The sequence below is a fragment of the Canis aureus genome, chromosome 4 (assembly GCF_053574225.1).
Source record: "Canis aureus isolate CA01 chromosome 4, VMU_Caureus_v.1.0, whole genome shotgun sequence".
NCBI lineage: Eukaryota > Metazoa > Chordata > Mammalia > Carnivora > Canidae > Canis > Canis aureus.
The window spans coordinates 38,055,199-38,070,789 of NC_135614.1; the positions used below are offsets into that span (position 1 = coordinate 38,055,199).

Consider the following 15,591-nt stretch of genomic DNA (forward strand, 5'->3'; position numbering starts at 1 on the left):
CCCCAGCCGTGGGGCCCAGGTGCCGACAAAGGTCAGATTTCCATAGCAAGAGAATACAAGGAGATTTCCTCCAGAGGCAGGCCCTTGCGCCTCCTCAGAGAGAGCTGCAGCTGCCAAATGAACGCAGACTCTGGGATTAGGCTAAATCCTACAGCAGGTGGAGGGGTGGGAGGAGAGACTTGTGGTCAGGGAGCCTGAGTGTGGGAAGGGGCGGCGTGGCAGGCCCAGGGTGCACACCTGAGTGTGTCTGTACCTGGGAATGGGACTCTACTTTCCTTCAGCCCTACACTGTGCCTTAGTTCTGCTGGGCGAGGCCCTGGATTTCAGGAGCAGGGTCAGTAACTGATAAATTGGATCAAGAGCTATATAAGGAGAAAGAGAGGGGAGTGTGCAAGAGGACACAGAAGAATGGGAGCAGTTTACCCTGGGGAGCAGAGACAGTGGGTACAGGGGTTGCTTTTTTACTGCAAATCTTTTGTGCCATTGGTGTTTTCGTTTAAACTGTGAGTGCCTCTTTAAAACCGTGTTTTCCAGGAGTGTCTGGCTGGCTTAGTTGGTAGAACATGCAACTCTTGATCTCGGGATTGTGAATTTGAACCCCATATTGGGTGTAGATATTACTTAAAGAAATAGGGCAGCCCTGGTGGCTCAGCGGTTTGGCGCCACCTTCAGTCCAGGGCCTGATCATGGAGACCTCGGATCGAGTCCCACGTCGGGCTCCCTGCATGGAGCCTGCTTCTCCCTCTGCCTGTGTCTCTGCCTCTCTCTCTCTCTGTGTGTGTCTCTCATGAATAAATAAAATCTTTAAAAAAAAGAAATAAAAATCTTCAAATAAATAAATAAATAGGGGAGCCTGGGTGGCTCACTTGATTAAACGACCAACTCTTGATCTCAGCTCGGGTCTTGATCTCAGAATTGTGAGTTCAACTGGGCATGGGGCCTACCAAAAAAAAAAAAAAGGTAAAATAGGGGTGCCTTGGTGACTTAGTTGGTTGATCATCCAAATCCTGGTTTTGGCTCAGGTTGTGATCTCAGGATCATGAGATCCAGCCCTGCATGGGCTCCATGCTCAGGGCAGCATCTACTTGATTCTGTCCCTCTCCCTTCCTCTCTGCCCCTCCTCCCACTCATACAAACGCATGTGCTTTCGTACTCTCTCTCTCTCAAATAAATAAATAAAATCTTAGAAAAGAAAAAACACTACATAAATAATAAAAAACAAAGCCGTGGTTTCCAAAGTGTGCTGCCCTGGACCAGCAGCATCTGCAACCCCTGAGAACTTGTTAGAAATGCAAATTTCAAAAAAAAAGAAAAAAGAAAAGAAATGCAAATTTCCAGGCTCCACCTCAAACCTACTAAAAAATATAAACTTCTGAGGTGGAGCCCAGCAATCCAAGCCCTCCAGGTGATTCTGATAATATGGTAAGGTTTCAGAACTACTGATTAAAAAAACTAGCAACGCAGTGCTTGTTTCTGGTGTTCAGTTTTGGGGAAGGAGAATATTGATAGCCTCTCTTCTTTAGCCTCTGAACAGGGGAGCTCAGCAGGAAGAGGGGCCCAGGCTGGAAAGGGCAACCCAGGAGCCCTCTCAAAAAAATGAGTTTTTTTTTTTTAATTTAAATATTTTATTTATTTAGTCAGGAGAGACACACACACATAGAGAGAGAGACAGAGACACAGGCAGAGGGAGAAGCAGGCTCCATGCAGGGAGCCCGACGTGGGACTCAATCCGAGGTCTCCATGATCAGGCCCTGGACCGAAGGTGGCGCTAAACCGCTGAGCCACCTGGGCTGCCCCCAAAAATGAGGTTTGAGGGACGCCTGGGTGGCTCAGTGGTTGAGCGTCTGCCTTTGGCTCAGGGCATGATCCCAGGATTGGGGATCGAGTCCCATGTCAGGCTCCCTGCATGGAGCCTGCTTCTCCCTCTGCCTGTGTCTCTGTCTCTCTCTCTGTGTCTCTCATGAATAATAAATATTTAAAAAATAAAATAAAAATGAAGTTTGAGTGAGATCTACAGGACAAGTAAGGTTTGGCTAGGTGAGAGTGGGGAAGAGTGTGCCCCAAGAAGTGTGTTCCCATGGGGGAGCAGCCCATGTGAGGTGGTAGGGCTGAAAGCCATAGGGCTGGAGTTCAAAGAGCCAGGCCCGGCACATCCAACTGTTTGCATGGACATTCCATTAGCAGATATCTCCTACTTCATGCAAACCCAAATGCTTTCCTAGTTCTCAGACCAGTGGGCCTCAGGGCTGTGGGAATGAGTTCTGCTCTCAGAGCACCTGGCCCAGAGCACTGACTCTCCCACTTGCCCCCATGTAACCTTGGGCCAGTCACTTCCTTATTCTGAGCCTCGGTGTCCTCATCTGGGCAACAGGAACATAAATGCCTTCCAGGAAGGGCTGCCACAAGGAGGGAATGAGATCATGGCAAGCTGGCTCTGGGGGCCATTCCCTCCTAATCCCTGAGCAACAACAGCCATTGTTGACTGAGCACTTAAAACCATTCTCTGAGACATGTCACCCTTCCTGTGTTTTAGGCACGGAGAGGGGAACTTTGGTCATACCCTCCCTTTGCCCCTCACCCCCTGCCCTGCTACACACACTATGGACAACCTGACTTTCCCTCCCAGGTGTCCATTCCCTCCCAGCAGCCTCCTGCTCCCTGGCTGGGACTTTCTGTCAATTTATCGGTTGCTCTCGCCAGAGCCCTGACTAATAGACACACACCCAGCAAGTGGCAGAATCTGGAGGTGACCCAGTGCTTTTTCTGCAAGCTCCCAAGACCAGTATCACTGGCTAGGAAGCCACTCAGAGCTCTGGCAGACTTAGGGGACCAGGCTCCAGATGCTGCCATACTGATCTAGAGGCTCGGGGGAGGGGAGATGGAGCAGGAAAGCTTGCATGGGGGAATTAGCAGCATCTGTCTCCTTCTGACTTGGGACATCAGGAATGTGGCAAGTGTGTGCCTGCCAGGGATGCTGGCAGGGAGGGGCTACAGGGTGGGTAGCTGAGCCCCTCCCAGCCCCCATGACCTACCAGGCACCATCTGCCCCTGTCACTCTGAGTGACCTAACTCTGGTCTCTTATGTGCACAGGAGCTGCAGGGAACCTGGACTTGGGGTGGAGGAGCCAGCTCAGCTCCTTCCTTAGTCCCCCATCCTTGTGACCTTGGGCGGGTCACATTCTGTTTCTCTATCATTCAATTGGGAAGATTGATCTTTGGTGAGGCTGTGGTGAGGGGCAGTGCTGGGTGGCTGAGTCTGGCTCAGCAGTGGACTCACAATGGGAAAGTAGAAAAATGAGAGTTCTCGTTGTCATCCCCTGTCTTTACACACTACTCTAGCCTCCCCACCCTTTCCTCCTGCGGGTGGGTTCTTAGAGACCTGCCCATCTTGTGACTGACTGGGCTGAGCACAGTGATCTCCAGGGGGAGATGAGGCTTGGAGGTGGGGCTCAGTCAGAAAGGCAGTGCATAGGTTGGGGGTATGATGAAACCCAGAGCAGGAAGAGAAGTGTGACCATGAGCCCAGCCTCTGATTCTTTTTTTTAATTTTTATTTTTAATTTATTTATTTATGATAGTCACACACACACACACACAGAGGCAGAGACACAGGCAGAGGGAGAAGCAGGCTCCATGCACCGGGAGCCCGATGTGGGATTCGATCCCGGGCCTCCAGGATCGCGCCCTGGGCCAAAGGCAGGCGCCAAACCGCTGCTCCACCCAGGGATCCCCCAGCCTCTGATTCTTATATCCAGGCCCTTCTGACCCTGTATATATTTTCAGCTGCCACCCCAGGGAGGCTGTGGAGCAATTCAGGTGGCCTCCACCAAGGGTCTGTCCTGTCACAGGAGAGGACAGGGCAGGAGGGAGCACCAGGCACTGGGTTAGGTACCTCCAACCCCATGGTTCAAGGGCTGCAGGGCAGCAGTAACTGCCTGGCTGGCCCCCGGGGAAGGTTCCAGGCTCAGAGCCCTGGGAAGCTGATCTCCGTGTTCCCCACAGAGGGTGTTTGAGAACAGGCCATGACAGCCTCTCCAGGGGAGGACCAGGCAGGCAGGGACAGCTGCAGCCTAGCTGGGCGGCAACCAGCTGCTGCCCGGGAGACTGGCGGGGGGCGGGGGTGGTGGCAGTGGCAGGCACAGCCCCCACAAGCCCCCAGTCTGAGCAGCGGAGCGTGGGAGCGGGCAGCAGCCTTGAAGCTGGGTTGCAGGCTTTCACGCTGTGTTAACGGTCGGCTTGGTTAATGCTGAGCAGATGGGGGTGGGGTGCTGCCAGCGCCCTGGGGACAGTCCCAGGGCAGGCACACACACACACAAATGGGGGGTACAAGAGTTCCACCCCATGGATGGTGCCATGTGGACTCCTCTGCCATCAGCACTCATTCAGACTATCACATACACAAGATGGTGCTGGTAAGACAGACCAAGACAGAGGTGCACACGGGTTCCGAGGTGCACCCTGGAGTAGCTGTAGGAGGACACAAGCCCAAGGCCTGGCACAGAGCCCTCAGTTTGTGTCACTCAGGCAAAACTCCCAGCTTGGGGATCCCTCCATCCTGTTTCCCCTCCATTCACTGCAGGGAAGACACCAGGAACACAGAGGTTTATTTCAAAAAATAATTTATAAAAGGCCATTTGCTTCTGTGTTTTTTAGGCAGGCTTCCAGCTGCTCAGCTAGGAACACAGGAGCCAATGCTCTTTCCACCAAGATGCTGGGACAAGCAGGAAAGGGGAGGCAGGGAAGCTCTGGGGAAATGGGGTTCAGAGGCCCAAGACCTCTCTTGGTGCAAGGAAGCAAGGAGGTTTAGGACAGCTCTACAGCTAGGTCCGGCTGGCCAAACCCCTGGCTCAAGGACTGAGTGCTAAGGCCCAGGAGGCCAGGCAGAACCCTAACAGGCCGTGGTTCTGAAGGCAAGGGCAGGCAGGGCCTTAAGGCTGGGTTGGAAGTCTGGTTTGGGAATCTGAGGCCAGAGTAGCAAGCCTCAACTAGGGGCCCTAGGAACAAGGATGAACCTCCCCAAAGCAGAACTAGGGATCTGGGATAGTATCCTGAAGTTGGGGCCCAAGGCCACCAAAGTTGAGCACTGCCAGGTTGTAGCTAAGCCAGGAGGCCGAAGGCTGCTGGCCTGCCTGCCTATACCACCTTGTGCCCCTGTTCATGTCTGCGCCCCAGGGAAGGAGAAGGAGCTGGGCCCCAGTGGCAGGAGGTCATGGCAGAAGACAGAGTCGTTGGAGGAGCAGGTGCTGCTGGCATCCCCACCGGCCGAAGAGTAGGGTCCGAAGGTCAGGCGGAGGTCTAGGTACTACGGGGAACAGTGCTGGTCAGTCCTAGTAGGCAGCTGGGATGAGGGCCAGAGGGAGGTCATGGGCAAGAGGGGAGCAGTACCTCCTCGGAGACGGCCAGCAGGACCTTGTCCAGTGCCTCTACCAGCTGCTTGAAAGTTGGCCTCTGAGAGGGTGCTGCATGCCAGCACTCCCGCATTAGCCCATACCTGGTGGAAGCGGTGGAGGGTCAGATATAGGGGCAGGGTTTGAGGAGGGAAGGTAGGGCCATTCAGCGGCTAAGGAGGACATGGTAACAGAGAAAGAGGAGGCTGGGCCCGAAGGACAAGATCAGAGCAGAGGCTAAGGAGTGTATAGTGGAGGAGAGGAGGGTGAGGCCTCACAGCTCTGGGGGGCAGTTGGGGGGCCGGTCCATCCGATGCCCCTCCCGCAGCAGTGAGAACAGCTCCTCCACAGGGATGCCAGGGTATGGGGAGCCCCCGAGGGTGAAGATCTCCCACAGCAAGATCCCAAACGACCACCTAGAGGCAGGACCAGGCAGGGCTCAGCAGGGCACCCAAGTTCAGCTTTGCTTCCTACTCCGGGGGCCAGGATGGGGGAGCTTGCAGGCATGATCGACCACAGAGGGTAGGGATTGAAGTCTGGTCCCGCTCTGGACCTAGGGTTGTGTGACCTTGGGTGATTGCTTTGCCTTCTTTGTGGGGTAGGACAATGATTGCTGGCAGATATTCCAGACCCTCAACCTCCAGGACTCACACGTCACTCTGGTGTGTGTAGACTCGGTCAAATAAGGCCTCGGGTGCCATCCACTTGACAGGCAGGCGGCCCTGAATGGGAGAGGTGGGGACACTGATGTGGAGTTCCACAGGTCCTGGTACCCTCCACACCCCCCTTGCCAACCCTGCCCTGCCTCCCTCACATTGCTGGTTTTCTTGTAGTAGTCAATGTGGTGGACGCCACGGGCCAGCCCAAAGTCAGCAATCTTCATCACATTGTCCTCTGTCACCAGTACGTTCCGGGCAGCCAGGTCCCGGTGGATGCACTGGGGGCAGGGCAGGGGACTTAGGTTTATCAGGACTCATGGCTGGATGATGGACACACTGTATTTCATAGTAACCCTGGGAGTAGGCATCCTTCACTCATTTTCCAGATGAAGAAGTCAGATTCAGAGAGGAGAAACTGAGGCTGACTTCAGTGCCCACACCCCCTCCCTTCCATGGCCTCTTCCCTGGCCCTATGAGTTAGGGACTGAGAGAGCAAGGAATGCGGACGTGCAGTGTACAGATGGGACATATAGAAGGGCTGGAGGCATGTAGACAGGAAAGGGGCAGAGACGGAGATGGGGACATTCAGTGGCACGGGCAAGGAAGTGTATAGATGGAGCAGTTAGAATGGTCCAGAATGCTACCCACTGCCTATACCTTCCTCGACTCCAGATACTGCATGCCTCGGGCCACCTGGTAGGCACAGGAAACCAGGGCGGGGAAGGAGAGGGGCCCCTCACTGCTCCTCAGCCCATCAGGGCTGAGGTCGGGGCCAGGGGGACGCCGGGCCCGCAGGAACTCCCGAAGGTTTCCCTTGGCGGCACACTCCACAATCACATACAGGGGTCCTGTAGTGGTCAGAGGGACAGAGAGGCTGCTGAGCCTGTGGCCCCACATCCCGCCACCCTGCCCTCAGCCCTGTTCCAACCCACCTTCCTGAGTACAGACACCCAGCAGATTGATAATGTTCTTATGTCGGCCGATCAGCTTCATCACCTCCATCTCAGAGACCAGGTCTGCCAGGTCCTTGTCGGAGGCATTGTCTGCAGGGGTGACAGCCAGGGTGATGGGCATGGGGGAGCTGCAGGGTCGGGGACAGGACATGGAGTGCCGGGCCCGGAGTCAGAAAGATCTGGACCTGAATTCCCGCTTGGCTCTGGCATTTAAAAAGTTGTCTGACTGGGACACCCGGGTGGCTCAGAGGTTGAGCGTCTGCCTTGGGCCCAGGGCATGGTCCCGGAATCCAGGATCAAGTCCCGCATCGGGCTCCCTGCATGGAGCCTGCTTCTCCCTCCGCCTGTGTCTCTGCCTCTCTCTCTCTCTGTGTGTCTCTCATGAATAAATAAATAAAATCTTTAAAAAATAATAAGGAATAAAAAGTCATCTAACTTCTCTGAACCTTGGGATCCTCTTGTATAAAATGGGACAAAGGATCATGCCTTGCCTCTCACAGCAGTTGCAAGGAAGCAATAAGACCAGGGATGTACAGGAGGCAGGCCTATCTGTGAGGCAGACAGGAGAGAGGAGGAAGAAGCTCTCTTTGGAGATTTGGCGTCAGTTCCTGAATGGGGTGAGAGCTCCTGGGGGTGGGAAGCAGGCTGGCGCCCTGAGGCCTGGTGTCCATCTGGCCTGAGAATTCAAGAGTGGGGTGCAGCCAGGGGAGGCTGGGAAGAAGCTGCTCCAGATTTTCTTGAGATGGCTGAGGACCGGAGGCTGACCTGTGGCCCCGGGCCAATGACATACCCCTCCCTGCCAGACCTCCCAATGCACATTTCTCAATCCCTCCCTCCCAGAAAGTACCAGGTGGCCCCAGCTGTGCAGAGAGGAGGGGGTGGGTGAGGAGAACAGTGGTTTTGTAGAGGAGGGACACCAGTGAGAGGCCCCGATGGTAGGTCCAGGTGTGTCCTATGCACTTTGGGATTGGTGCTTGGGCGTTCTAGAGTGGAGGACACAGAGGGACAGATCTGGGAAGGGGCCCAGCTGGGGAGGCTGAAGGTGTGACTTGAGGGGACTTGGGGGGAATGAGATGGAAGCCTACAAGACCAAGGCTGACATGGGGTCAGGCTAAGATAGTCTGACCCTAATCACCCCAAATCCTTGTAGTCATCATCATTCCTGAGGTTCGTGTAAAGTACCTGGTATAAGTCATTCCTGAGGCCTGGAGGTAGGGACTACTATTTACCCCCAGGTGACCCATGAAGAAATAGGCTCTGAAATGGCTTGCCAGGGCAGCCCAGGTTCAGCGCTGCCTTCAGCCCAGGGTGTGATCCTGGAGACCTGGGATCGAGTCCCACGTCAGGCTCCCTGCATGGAGCCTGCTTCTCCCTCTGCCTGTGTCTCTGCTGCTCTCTCTCCCTCTCTGTGTCTCTCATGAATAAATAAATAAAATCTTAAAAAAAAAAAATGAAATGGCTTGCCAGGATTGGTAGCAGAGTTGGGCCCTAGGCTCAAGGGCGGGGTCCTGTAGCCCTTCTGGCCACCAGTGTTCATAGTAGCACCATGAGCCTCTTTTGTTAGTCCCAAGGCCACAGCATTTCCCCCGGGGTCACCACTCACCCTTGAGCATCTTGACAGCCACAGTGCTGGCTTGGTCAGGCTGGGTGGGGTCCATGCCAAAGGCCTCTGCACGTACTACCTGCCCAAAGCAGCCCTCCCCCAGTGGCTTTCCGAGCACCAGCCTGGAAATAAGAAAGCCTCAGCCTCAGCCATATGAACGTCATTCCTGCCTGGAGCCTGCATCCCGATCCTCCCTCCATGCAGCATACCTGTCCCGGGGGAACTCCCACAGTGGGTCGAGAGGTAGGTCTAGACTCACAAGGCCAGAGAGCAAGGGAGGGCCACTGGAGGAGAGACGGACACCCCGCACCAAGGATGAGCTCGATTTGGCCGAAGAACCCGATTCCAGGGAGAACTGTAAGGTGGGTGACTTGGTCAGCCTGCTGGAGCTGAACTGGGTTAGGAAGGCAGGCCAAGAGCTTCACTACAGGGTCACGGCAGGGGGTGGGGAACAGCATGGTACCTGTCGGGCCAGAGGGAAGCGGGACAACTTCTGCACGGTGGCGGGCTGCCTGGGCTGCCGGCTGATGAGTACCTGCCCTCGATACAACCCAGCTAGTAGCAGGAGGACAACCAAAGCCAGAGAGCCTGACACGTACAGAATGATGTCCGTGTACCTGGCCTCGGATGCTGCTGCTGTCCATGTGAGGTCCTCCTCTGCCCACACACAGACACACATATAGACAGAAAACTGGTCAGTGGTTAGACGGCCAGCTCTGAATACTCTAACTCAGGCCTCACAACTCCCAACACACTGGGACAGTCACCAAGAAAGCACACCCATAACCCAGCAGGTCACATGGCAGTCACACGGGGATGTGCACAGAAGAACTGCTACGTGAGCAATCAAACACATAAGTCTGCATGCCATGTCCCAAGCCCCACCGGCCAAGGGATACAGCCCACCGTTGGCTCACAGCAGAGTTGCTGTGGCCACCCCTGGCCTCTCAAGTGCTCACCTGGCAGCACTGTGAGCCAGGCTGACTGGTAGGAGAGGCCAATGGAGTTGCCTGCCAGGCAGGTGTATTCGCCTGCATCCTCAGCTGACACGTTCCGAAGGTATAGGACCTCCACCTCTGAGCTATTGATGTCTGCTGTCTGGGGATGGGGGACACACTCAGGGGTCACCACGGGGACACGGGCCACACTGTGGCCAGAAAGGAAGCTAGGGACAAGCGCCTCACCCCCCCCCCCACCCCATGGGAGAACGGTAGGGTTTGGGTGCTGCTGGGGGCTGGACCTTGAGGACTTGCACGTAGGGGAAGCCGTCGGCGCCAAAACTGCTACCATTGATGACGATGTGCTTCAGCCACTGGATGTGGGGCTGGGCGTCGCTGTACACCTTGCACAGCAGCTCTACATCGCTGCCCGCCACGGCTGTGGTGTTGGCCGGGAGCCCCGCCTGCAGGATGGGCCGGTGCGGGGACCGCTCTGGGGGCCGGGCCAGGTGGTCAACCCTGACCAGTGGCACCCACAGAAGCACCCTGGCCACCTGCCTCCAGCCCCAGCTCAAGGGAGGGAACTTCCTGATATGTAGCTCAGACCTTGTCTGTCCCCTGCTGACCCTGCTGAAACCTTCCATAGCTCCCCAATGCCTCTGGGGTCAAGGACAACTTCACAGTCTAGCATTCAAAACCCTCCACAATATAGCTCCCCGCTTAAATGCCACATCCCAGGCATACACCTCTTCACAAATGCATTGTATTTGTTACACCTAGGACCTTTATTTCACCTGTGCCCTCTGCCTGGATGTCTTTTCCACTTTGTTCTCAGCTGACCTCTGATCGTCCAGGCCAATGTTACCCTCTGTGCTTCCCTCTGGCCCAGTGGGACACTTGAGGCAGCTTGAGCCATCTAAGACTTAGTCCATATTGCCTGCCAGACTGGGCCCTACCTGAGGGCAGTGTCAGGGCTCCCACCCCCATACCGCCTTGCCTGCCCATCCGCTCACCCAGCACATCCAGTAGGTAGCTGTAGCGGATGCTGCCCATAGAGTTCTCCACGAGGCAAGTGTATGTGCCACGGTCTGAGGGCACCACACTTTCCATCACCAGGCTCCAGTGCTGGTGGCGCAGCTGGGGGCAGGGGAAGCGTCTATGAGTGGCCATTCACCTTTGCCCACCCAGGGGTCCAGCGCATGAAGAGGCTAGATCCTGCCCACAAGGGTCTTCTTAAGCTCTCAAGGCCCTAGGGAGGCCAGGCCAGGGCTAGAGACCCTGGGAGAAAGGAAAAGACTCCAAGAAATGTCTGAACCCTGGGTTTAAGTCTTCAAGTTTTAATATGGCCTCTTCCTGGCTGTATCACCTTGAGCCAATTTTTGCCCTCCTTGAGTGTCAGCTTCCTCACTACAACCTGGAACTGACCCGACAGGGTCTTATCATGAGAATTAGCTGCTAAAACTCCATACCTGCCAGTCAGTGAGCCTTTCTGGTTTACAAGGAAAGCTAAGCCTGAGAGATTAAGTCATTTGCAGGAGGGTGGCAGAGTGGGGACTTGAATCAGAGCCGTCCCAGTCCGATATCTAGTGTTCCTTCTAGAGCCTGTAGCTGCCTTTCTCATTAGAGAAAGAGTGACTGCTAGGTATGAGCAGACCAACCGGGGAGTGATAATGGAGGAGCAGATATGGTCTTAGAACCTGGAAACTCACCCGAATGCCTCCAATGCGATGCTCCCCATGGAAGTCCTGTCCATCCTTCAGCCAGCGGATGGTGGGCATGGGGTTGCCTGCAGCTGGACAGCGGAACTTGACAGTGTTCCCGGCAGGCACTGCATGAAGTTTCTTCTCCATGCGCTGAGGGTGTGTCCAGTAGGGTGCTGGAGGGGAGGAAAAAGGAGAACTTAGTGCCCCCGGGATGATCACCTGCTTCCACACAGGTCTCTTCTCAGTGACCAGCTGGGAGGTAGGGATATGAGTCCTTGAGGACTCATACTGACCTTGCTGGGAGTAAATGTGCCCATTCCTGGAGACCCTGTGGGCCTTAGGGTCCTCGTTGCCATTGCTAGAGGTCAAGGAGTCTATGTCAGGGAAAAAGAGAGATGTCTGAGGTCTAGGATGAGGAAGTTTTCTCTCCCCAGGCACCCTTTAACCCCTGCTAGACCCCCCTTACCATCCACAACCAAGGTAACATTGTGCAGGACAAGCATGGAGCCTCGTGCCAGGCAGAGGTAGCAGCCAGCATCCTCCGGTAGGAAGCTGGCGATCTCCAAGCGGCCCCTCCAGCCTCGTACCCGGCCAGCAGGTGGTAGGCGACTGCCTTCCTTGTACCAGTGGCCACCACGTTCAGCTCGCCCACAGCATAGCCGCACAGCCTGCCCAAGGGCCACGGTCAGCTCCTGTTCTTGCTGCTCTGGGCTGGGGGCCAGGCAGGGCTCTGTGGGCCAAGGGCAGAGGTCAGTGAGCCCCACAAGCCCCAGATGAGTGAGCCCCCTGTGTATGGAGAACATGCTGCATGGGCAGGGCACAAGTACCCCTTGACACATGCTGGACACCTGCTGCTCCTCAAATATACACACATAATTATATGCTACACAGATGCAATACGTAAGGCAATCGCCATGCCTCTGGTGCACATCACACACACAGTGCGTAGTACACATGCTAGATTGGACATGCCATTGCCACACACACACACACACACACACACAAACACATGCTATAGGTGCTACACACAGGGCACATGCCACACCTCCAGGGCACAGCATACTCACAGTACGTATACCACACATGCTTCCTGGGCCTCCCAAACCATATACCCAGTGCACAGAACACACACACACACACACACACACACACACACACACAGCCAGGGGCTCACCACCAGCTCTGCAGCCCAGCTCAGGACCCTTCACCCTGCAAGGCCATTCCTCTCTTGTGGACATAGAGATAGGTGGACGCTTGCTGGGAGCCAGACACTGAGTCTCAATGGTTGGGCCCTGCCCTGCTGTCACCTCCTCAGGGACTGGGCCAGGATCCTTTCCAGCTTTGCTCAGCTAGTAGCTCCCTCCATGTGCCCACCGAGCCCACCCTCTCCCACCTTAAAGGCCATACCTAGTTCTATTTCCTCAGAGGCTTCAAGGGACAAAGCTGGAGCCCCAGGCACCTCCACCAGGACCCCCAACAGGGCCAACAGCAGCCACATGTCCTTCCTGCTGATCACAAGGACCCAGGCTGGGCTTACCACCAACTGCCTTCCTGAAAGGGAGGGAGAACTTCTGATAGATCTGCACATTTCGCATTGCCATTCTCCTATTTTGTGGATGAAGAAACTGAGACAGGAAGTGGCCAGGACTTGTCCAAGCCTTGCCCTCCCCACCATCACGCAGCAGCAAGGCAGAGACTAAAAGCTATGGCCAGAGCCCAAAGCTTCTTCAGGGGGCAGGGCCGGGCTTCCTGCTCTCCTCCAGTCCTGCTGAGACTCTGGCACAGGTTCACAGAAAGGGCAGTTTGGGGATTCTTTCCTTGGAGGAAAGCAGAGAAAGGAGACATATCTTCTGCTCACTCTCAGCACACGTAATTTATTTTTTGCTGAATAAATGAATTTATTGCTGAAGAACTCCACCCCTCAAAAAAGGAAAAAAAGAAATATAATACAAGGCCAAACTTTAGCATCTGGATGTTATCTGATCTGACCCACACTTCTTATAGCATTGCTGACATTTTCCTGACCAGCTTTGAATACCTTCAGTGACAGCGCACTCACTACTAACAAAGCAGCACATTCCATGGCAAGAGAAGTTCTTCCTCATTCTGAACCAGAATTGCACGCTTGGGAATGCATCTGTTTTTTGTGTCCTCACAACTCCATTTGAGGTGACTCGGGCTCTATGTCTGACAAAGCCAAGTTCAAATCCGGACTCTTACCAACTTGCAAGTTCCTGTTCTTCTCTGGATGCTATCTTTAAAGGACTGCTTTGAGGATAAAAGAGACCATATGTAGGGGCTGGGAACACAGAATGTTGGAACGTTCTTCCCTTCCCTCTCCATGACTGTCACCCCAAGTCTACCTTTGGCCAATTACCTCCAATTCTGGTGCAGTTCTTGTCAGGTATCACACACCCACCCTATTCTTCTGACACCAAAGATGTCTCCCCATCCCCCAGAAGGAACACTCAAAACAGCCTCAGCTGGGGCAGGGGAAGAGGTGACCAATGTAGTCCCAGGGGACCACTGGCTATTACCTGGAACTCATTAACAGTCAGGAGACACTGGTGTCTCTGAATCTACCTTGCCCAGGAAGCCCACTGCACCCTTTCTCTTCAGTCACTGCCCCATTTCCAGCTCTGGTTCTGAGGCAGGGAGCACTTCACCTGTCCTGACCAAAGCTGTCATCTACCCCTTCAAACTGCTCCTTCCCGGGATGCTGGGTGGCTTAGCGGTTGAGCGTCTGCCTTCAGCTCAGGGTCTGATCCCGGGATCTGGGATCGAGTCCTGCATCGGGCTCTCTGCAAGCATCCTGCTTCGCCCTCTGCCTATGTCTCTCTCTCTCTCTCTCTCTGTGTCTTTCATGAATAAATAAATAAATCTTAACAAAAAACCAAACAACCCTGCTCCTTCCCTGGGTTGCCCCTGCAGCTGGGGCATCATCTCTTCCCATCCCCCTTCCCCCTTCCCTCCACTTCCAGTCCATCTGCCTCCTCAATCCTTCTCCAGTCCATCCCACCTCCCTTGCTTGGACCCAGGGCAGGCCATAGTCATCTCTGGCTTGGGCCTTTGCAAATGTCTCCCTTGGCACTCTAGGCTCTGCTCTCTTGCAGGGCTTTAGAAATCACAAGAATCTGCCATGTCACCACCCCATATCCCCCAGCTTTTAAGCCCTTAATGGCTACCCATGTCCTGCAGGATCCAATCTATAGTTCATCCAGCATTCTAGGCCTCCCTCCCTACTCTTGTGGGTATCTTCGGTTGTAGAGTCTGCTCCTTCAGCATCTTCAGCACTGAAGCCATTGGCTTTCAAAACTGGGCATGTCTTCTCTCTTGCGCAGACACACCTCTGTGTCCCCATTTCTCCTCTCCACCTGACTTAGATGCCACTGTTCCTGCACCCACCCCCAGTTTCCATGGCCCTCCTCCATAGAATCACCTCACCTTGCTCTGCTGCAGGGGAAGCAGCCCTCTGGGTCTACACCTCGAGCTGGGAGAGGGTCAGGGAGACCTGGGGATTTTATTCCTATACCCAGGCTGCTCGGACCTTGTAACCCTTAGTCGGATCACACGTGGCCTCTGACAGACCAACCCACCGCCTTACTCAGGGGCTGAAGGATCTACACACAATCAGACAGTCCTGGGTTCTCCTCCGGCTGGAGGGAGGAGCGCAGGGGGGCCCTGGGCAAATGACTGCACCTCTCGGATCCTCAGCTTCCTCATCTCTACTCGGGGCACGCAGACGGCCTGGCAGCCGAGGGACCAGCGCGCTCTTCTTTCTCCACCCCTACCCGGCCACCCTGGGGGGAGGTGCGAGTCGGCAGGTCCGGAGGGGGAGCTGCAGGGACAGCCGCTCCGCCCCCGCCCCCGCCCCGGTGGGCAATGAGTAACCAGCTCCACGGCCAGGGTGCTCTTTGGACGGAGCGGGACAAAAGGCCCTGTGTGCGCTGCGGGTTACTGATTTACCCTCTCCTCCACCCCCCTTCCTAGAGGACGCCCAGGTCCCCAGTGCCAGGAGGGGGCAGCTCCGCGAGCCCCGCTGCCGCTCGCCCTCTGGCGGCGGGGAGCGCAGCCCGAGCCCGCAAGGGGTCCCGCTCACCTCGAGCCTCCGTGGTCCCGCTCCAGACACAGGGTCCCAGCTCACCTGGGCCCTCCTCGGCCCCGCTCCCGGCTCCGGCTAGTCGCGACACCCGCGCCCAGCGGGGACCGCAGACTCAGCCGGGGCGCTCCTCCGCCCGGGGCCAGAGTCAGGAATGCACCCGCGACAGCGGCGTGGCCGCGGGAGGCCCAGGCCCCGCCCACCCCGGGCCCCGCCCCTCCTGGACCAGCTCCATCCCGACCGCGGCTGG

General features: G+C 55.7%; 1 protein-coding gene across 6 annotated transcripts; it reads right to left on the bottom strand.

The window, feature by feature from the left end:
• Window positions 1–4,586: 4,586 nt before the first annotated feature.
• On the bottom strand, window positions 4,587–15,524 carry FGFR4 (fibroblast growth factor receptor 4). 6 transcript variants are annotated; one of them, XM_077895419.1, is made up of 18 exons: window positions 15,342–15,523; window positions 12,650–12,789; window positions 11,709–11,972; window positions 11,536–11,616; window positions 11,249–11,415; window positions 10,553–10,676; window positions 9,842–10,032; window positions 9,561–9,699; window positions 9,065–9,258; window positions 8,811–8,956; window positions 8,602–8,723; window positions 6,978–7,088; window positions 6,703–6,893; window positions 6,201–6,323; window positions 6,038–6,108; window positions 5,665–5,802; window positions 5,385–5,490; window positions 4,587–5,301 (listed from the first exon to the last, which is right to left on the bottom strand). In XM_077895419.1, exons 2-18 carry the CDS (start codon window positions 12,738–12,740, stop codon window positions 5,155–5,157), a joined length of 2,406 nt encoding a protein of 801 aa, XP_077751545.1. In that variant the 5' UTR covers window positions 12,741–12,789; window positions 15,342–15,523; the 3' UTR covers window positions 4,587–5,154. The 6 variants fall into 6 exon arrangements, with proteins under 6 accessions (XP_077751545.1, XP_077751542.1, XP_077751544.1 ...); XM_077895416.1 differs by having other exon boundaries at window positions 12,650–12,793; XM_077895418.1 differs by lacking the exon at window positions 15,342–15,523 and adding an exon at window positions 14,942–15,079 and having other exon boundaries at window positions 12,650–12,793.
• Between the last annotated feature and the right edge of the window lie 67 nt (window positions 15,525–15,591).